General features: G+C 46.0%; 1 protein-coding gene across 1 annotated transcript in view; it reads right to left on the bottom strand.

Annotated features, from left to right (window-relative positions):
- Positions 1-4474, bottom strand: part of sv2ca (synaptic vesicle glycoprotein 2Ca) — a 30443-nt gene extending 25969 nt beyond the window's left edge. Inside the window, exon 1 of the mRNA XM_062544060.1 lies at positions 3790-4474. Coding sequence (XP_062400044.1) covers positions 3790-4387 — 598 coding nt within the window. The 5' untranslated portion in view covers positions 4388-4474. The remainder of the gene's footprint in view (positions 1-3789) is intronic.
- Positions 4475-7091: the final 2617 nt, after the last annotated feature.

Below are 7091 nucleotides of genomic sequence, written 5' to 3'. Positions count from 1 at the left end.
CACCCCCCCCCCCCTTCACTCTCTATCTCAACCCTGTAACCCCCTACCTCACCACCACCACCTCCTCCTCCTCCTCCCTCCCTCCCCTCCAGCATGCAAGATTCCTATGGGATCCTGTTAGCCGCTAATTCAATTTTGTAATTCAATCAGCGTTTTAGTCATCCATCCCATTCAAATCCCTATCGCTCTCCTGTAATGCTGTTACATCCGCCGCCCGCCTTGTTTGCCCCATCTTCCTCCACTTGTGCCGTTTCCGCTCCAACATGCCACTGCGGGGTTAAAGGGCAAAGTTGGGCATACCACCACGCCACCACACAGCTAAGGCAAAACACATTTTCTGTGTGTGTGCATGTATGTGTGTGTGTGTGTGTGTGTGTGTGTGTGTGTGTGTGTGTGTGTGTGTGTGTGTGTGTGTGTGTGTGTGTGTGTGTGTGTGTGTGTGTGTGCGTGTGTTTGTGTGTATGTGTGTGTGTGTGTGTGTGTGTATGTGTGTGTGTGTGTGTGTGTGTGTGTGTGTGCGTGCGCGTGTGTGTGTGTGTTTGAGTGGTTGATTAATTACTCCACGCAGGCGGGAAAAAATCATAATATGGGACATTAACTGTAAAAGCTCTCTGATGGCGAAAAAAAAAAAACAAGAATCGTGATCGTTTTGTGAACTTATTTGCAGTAGAAAGGGGGGGGGCGTTTGTCAAGGCAACCAAAACGGCACGTAGCCAATTGCGCAAAACAATCTAGATAAATAAAAATTGCTTTTTCCTCCTCTTCCCCTTCACCACACCGGCCTGGTGATTTGGCACCGGTCCACACCAGGTCAGTAACCGTCCAGACAGACCCCCGGCAGCCTGAAGCGACAGTTTGTCTAGGTAATGTCACAGTGAAATCAGCAGACTAAACGAATGGAGTGGAGAATAGGTACATTTGCACTTCAATCACTGCATCAGTTCACTTCAGGCCACTACAGTTGAAGCTCATCAAAGAATCTCTGTGATGCACAGAACCAGCTGAGCCTCTGTTAAGGTGATTGTGAATCAAGAGACAGAAACAGAGAAACAAACATGACAAAAAATCTTGCCTTATGAAACTCCCCCCCACCACCCGCCACCCCCTCTCTTTCTCTCACTCTCTCTCTCTATCTATCTATCTCTTTCACACTAACTTAACTTATTTCTCTCTTTCTCCATCTTTCTTTCTCTCTACTTATCACAAAACAGAATGATCCAAAATGGTCCGAAAGTAAAGGTAAAGGGGAGGGGAATCAAAAGCAAAACACCTGAAAGTGATTTAAAAGACACAGACACCTTTAACACCTTCATGAAGAATACTACTCTGAGGTCTAAACAAAAAAAACTGAGTTTGACCACACTGCAGTTTCCCACAAAACACCTCATGGATTAGAGGGCTCTATAGAGCGCGACCAAATTGGTGGATTTTGTAGTTCAGCATACGTTTCTGTTGGGGGGGGGGGGGGGGGGGAGTCTCCTCTGAGCCCCAGAGCTCAGTAGGCCATCTTCACCAATGGCATAATTGAGTACAGAGAGTAAAGGCAGAGGGCAATTAGGAGAGGTCATATTAATCACACGGCCCTCATGATTAGGCACATCCCAGCGGTCACCTCATCAAGGTAAACGACCAGGGCTCACCCAGCGCAGACCAGCCCAAAGGTGGACGCAGGGCCAGAGGAACATCTCACACGGTCTGAGAGATCTGCTTTTAAAACTCTGACGCTGCATGGACAGTATATTTGGTTCCAAAGCAAATATTTTAGTATGAACAGGTACAATTCTATTATCTTCAGTTATACACAGACATCTTTGTCTGAGGTGGACTGACTAAAGTACATGTTGAGACTTGAAAGACTTACAATATTTGTTGTGTCTCTATCCTTTTTATATTAAACCTCAAACTACGTAACAACCATTCCTACTTGTCTCATAACGATGGACTACAGGGACAAGAAAGGGAGCCTAACATTTTAATGACGTGTTAAAGCACTTTTGTAGTCCTCATTATATGCATTATGCAACAAGTCACCACGGGCAAACACTTGGAGGTCCGTGGAGCCAATGGTACTCTGGTGCATTTCAAAGACAAAAGAGCAGCTGCCAGACAAAACAAAAACGGATTTGGAATGGCTCGAAGAACAGCTTCTGGACTGTTTCAGTGACGGATCTGACAAAAAAAAAAAAAGAAACTATGAGTCTATTTCTCTTGAGTCATGCTTGTAAATTTGGAGAGCTCGCACTCAGCAGAGCGATTGGGAGGGGGGGTTGGGGGGGGGGGGGGGTGCCGTTTGGAGCGTCGCACACAGGGGGAAAAACTGGCGACGATGACACCATCAGCCACAACAAAAGCAATAATTCCCTGCAGGACCTATTAGACAGATGGAGGGGGAAACGAAGAGAGTGGAAGAAATAGAGAGAGAAGATAGAGAGAGTGAGAGAGAGAGAGAGAGAGAGAGATGAGATGGGAGGGGACCAAGGCAGAGCTTAGAAAGAATGGATCACACACTTGTGAACAGCACACAACCGAAACTCCCTCACTCTTTCAGCAAGCGTGTCTTCCCCTTCCTCTCCTTTCCTTTTCTTTTCTTTCATTTCCCCTCCTTTTCTTTTCCTTTTCTTTTCCACGCTCCACTGGTAACAAACAGGAGGGGGACGTGATCCACTGTCACGTCTCAGAGCCTGTGTTTTGTCATTTATTTATTTATTACATGTTGTGGGCGATCGGGACCTGAAAAAAAAAAAAAACCTGTGACGCCTGGCCGGTCCGGTGATCTGCGGCCCGCGCGAGAGAGAGAGATAGTGAGAGAGACAGAGAGAAAGAGAGAGAGAGAGATAGAGAGAGGGAGAGAGAGAGAGAGAGAGAGAGAGGGAGAAAGAGAGAGATAGAGAGATAGAGAGAGAGAGAGAGAGAGAGAGAGAGAGAGAGAGAGACAGAGAGAGAGAGAGAGAGAGCAAGAGAGAGAGAGGGTCGGGGGAGGAGGACCTTCCAGTGGTGGCTCCGGTCGGCCGGCCGGCCACGTGCGATTATGTCTTAAAAGCCCCTGACAGAGGGAGGACAAAGGGAGTGAGGGAGCATGAAAGAGGTGGAAGCAGAGCGTGGCAAAGGATGGCACATGATGCCCCCAAGGCTCCCACAGGACCGAGCTTGGCATAAAAGAAAGAGAGAGAGAGAGAGAGATAGGAATAGAGTGATGGAGAGAGAAGGGGAGGGATAGAGAGAGAGAGAAAGAGAGAGAAAGAGAGAGAGAGCAAGGCACTGGTGGTCTTAATTCATTTATACTTCTAAGCACTGGGCAACATCAGTTTAATGCCCTCTGATCTGACGCTAGTTTGATCAAATGACTGGACTCAATCCCACAACCAATCTTCAGAGTCCACGTCTGCTCTTCATCCAAAACTCTTCCATTGTTTCTATTACACTTCACACAGACTAAATCTTAAAAGCAGCTACGCTTTCAACACAAAAAAACAAAATGTTCTGACATTTTCAAAGGCCAGCTTGTGTCTATAAAACATTTAAGCGAATTTAAATTAAGTTAAATTAAATAAATTATCATCAAGTAAATCAGTAATTATTTCTGAACGTGATATATTACTGACATCATGCTTCTTGTATCTCTCCAAACTCATTTGATGCTGATTAAAACGTAATGCCCGTCTTATGCATAATGATTGCATAATTATATTGGAATTATGCAGTGATAATCACACACTGCATGTTCGGTTCATTCACACCCCCCACCAGCCCCATCCCCCACCCACCCCCTCCCCCCTCCGCGGTCCTTACCTAGCCAGCCGGTCTTGGAGTCGGGGACGCACATGTCGGTCTCTGCGCTGGGCAGCACGAAGCCCACGACGAACACCTCCACGCCGTCGGACATGAGCGCCAGGCCCAGCGTGAAGAAGAGCTGCCACTGGAAGCGCCCGTGGCCGCACTCCTGGATGATGAGCTCGTACTGCTGCGCCAGCTCCTCCTCGTCGGCCTGCCGCTCCGTCTCCAGCTCGCGCCGGTCCTTCATGCCGTCGGACACCGGCCGGCCGAGCGCCACCTGGCCGTCGCGCTGCGCCGGCGCGTCCTTGGGGATGCCCTGGTACTCGCCCTCGTAGATCTCGTCCTCGTCGTCGTGGCCCTCGGTGGCGTCGCTGGAGCCCTCCTCGTCGTTGGCCGGCTGCCCCGTGTAGTTGCCCTGGTTGTAGTAGTCTCCGCCGCCGGCGTCGTCGTCCTCCTCGTCCTGGAAGCGGCTGTACGAGCGCAGGGCGTACTCGTCCGTGGCGCGGTCCACCGCCTTGCCCACCTTCTTGGTGGCATGCCGCTTGGCCTCCTTGGCCAGGTCCTTGGCCCCCCGCACCAGGGAAGTCCTGTTGTCCCTGTCCGTGTCGTCCATGCTGGGGCCTCGGGGCCTCGCGGAAAGGGAGGCGGCTCAAGTGATGGGGTCACGACACCCCAGGCAGTCTGCAGTCACCACTCGAAGCTACCAGGCCCCGCTGTGCCAATCATCCATGAACCTGGGTGGGGAGACACAAGGAGCACGGCTGTGTTCAAGAAGTGCTATTTTGAACAGTGAGAGGGGCAAGATTGTGAGTTGATGGGGTTTCTGTATTCAGTGCAATACCATGGACTTACTCTGACCACATACTCTGTCTAGTCTGATAAAAATCTGGTGATGAAAATTCACTTCATGACTTCTCTGGTTATCACCTGAATGTCTACACTATCATCCTCTATTCATATTGTACTGTATGTAAAGGTACTATTTATCAGTACTCTAAGGCCTCATTTCTACACTGTAGCTTTAAGGTCAGTCCTCATCTGTAAATTCTCTTGGATAAAAGTGTCAGCTAAATGAATAGGTGTTAATGTAAATGGACTGTAAATGAAAAAGACTATTAAGGTGTAGTATAATGGCATTATACCATACACTGTTCATACTGTATTCACACTGTATGTTTTTAGGTATATTGACCACAATATTTATTGACCACACAATATTTCAGATTCATAACCATAAACTACTTGAGTGATTGGTACAAGGTGAATGGTATAAGATAAAACATTTTTATCCATTCTACATTTATATGCCTTTGCCTTGGTGCTTTCAAACTAGCAAATTAATCCCATAATTTTGCTGTGATTAATCACCATTAATTTACTCTTTATAATGAAGCTTTTAATAATGCACACTGAAATGTAATATCATGGAATTAATGTTACAGTAAATCAACACAGATTCTGAACACAAATTCTACATGTTACAAGCCTTTTAAGACTTTAAGTTCATTGGCTGTTTACCTGAGGTATATTTTGTATGCACTGTAACAAAACCAAGACTTTCAACAAGGTCCACAATATTCGATGTAAACATTACAAAAGAAGACACAGAGGGAGGGAGAGACAGACAAACAGCACTCACAATGAGTGAGCGTCAAATTGCCCTCTTTTTGCTAGCAATAATGGGCGTGTTAAGCCATATAGCTTTTTGATGCCATGTTCTTCATCCTAGCTGTAGCATCCGGAAGTGAATAAGGGCCAATATGTTTTAACACCTTTCCACGCTAAAAATAAACACAACGATTTACTTACATTTTCCAAGTATATTTCTATTCTTATGTGTAGGTGTTCATTATACAGGGAGATATCTAAATACATTTCCTGTCTGAAGTAAATCGTTCCTCCTCTGCATTTCTTCCACACAGGGCATAGGGAAATAAAATGCTGAGTCATGTTTTGTTCTGAGGAAATCCAATTGAAGTGTGCAGGGGGAGAGCTAATAAACAACCCTCAGTGCAAAATCAATTTGTCTTTACTGTAATAGAACAGAGGTCTAAGGCATGACTAGCCAAGCAGACCGAAAGACTCATCCTTACAACCCATGCATGCAATTCACTGATGACTCCCTCAAATTTATTGCCCCTGTGGTTTGACCTTACCCCCCAGGCGCCCTCTCTTATCTACCCACCCTCAGGAAGTTCCAAAGGTCAAAGGTCATTCAAGATGAAAAGGGACTGCCGTTTTTAGCTGCATAGAGATGGACAGTATCACCTCTCTCTTTGAACCAGCAAGGCCTGATATCAGTCACCACCTGCCAACTGCAGTAACTAAAACACACGTGCCTCAAGTCAGAGGCAAAGAGGCCAGAATATAAAACACACATACACACACACACACACAAGGCCTCTAAATATCCTTGAATACTGTAACCCCTCTGTGGACATACAGTCCAAAAGCAGAGAGGACAAAGGTGGGAAAAGGAGGAGAGGAGGAAGGAGAGAAGAGAAGAGAAGAGAAGAAAGGAGAAGAGAAGAGAGAAGAGGAAAAGAGAAGCGTTGAGTGTATATTTATTCTTGAACAAGTGAGCTACTTAAAAATCTGGGCGTCCTTCAAAACAGTAAATATGCCACACACCCTTTAAATGCCACAGATAAATAAAACGAAGCTTTAAAAAGAATCCCTGGCCTCCCTGATGGATGGCAGTTGGCTGCGAGCGTTGTGGAGGTCGCAGTGGCGTGCTGTTGGGGAGTGTGATGTTTCAGCAGGGTTTTAATGGGCCCTGATGCTCCGTCCAGAGGGGCTGCTGAGCCCCTGCCAAAACACCACTAACGGCTCCTCAAGACGTCGTTGGACCGAGAAAGAAAATGTCACTGCCGATTCCAGGTTCTCACAAGGATGTAGACAATTTTGTAAACGATGAACACGATCAATGATTTTGCATTACTGTGTGTGAAAACAGACTCAACTGTATGCCATGTGGTGTGGGAATGGAATATCGGTTTTAACATATTATTATTTTAAAGTATTCATGGTGGTAAATAAACAAACCATACGTAGTGCTGCACATACAGTAACTATGAAAATAATATTTGGCTTCATCATACTACTTTGAATCTTCCTTTGGAGCATATTTAGTAGTGCACAAAGTTTGTTAAATGTGTCTGGGAGATGTAATCTAGATGGAAATTTGAAAAAAAATAATAAAAAAAATACTACAATGCTTCCAGTTTCAGTATTAGAAGCACACTCTTACTCGTAAATTCTCCGAGGATGAAAACCGGTCTCTTGGCATCAAAGATCAGCACAACAATTCTCCCCTG

This window comes from Sardina pilchardus, chromosome 8 (genome assembly GCF_963854185.1).
Source record: "Sardina pilchardus chromosome 8, fSarPil1.1, whole genome shotgun sequence".
Taxonomy (NCBI): Eukaryota; Metazoa; Chordata; class Actinopteri; order Clupeiformes; family Clupeidae; genus Sardina; species Sardina pilchardus.
The sequence above is the reverse complement of the archived record's forward strand: the minus strand, read 5'-3'. Positions and strand labels throughout refer to the sequence as shown.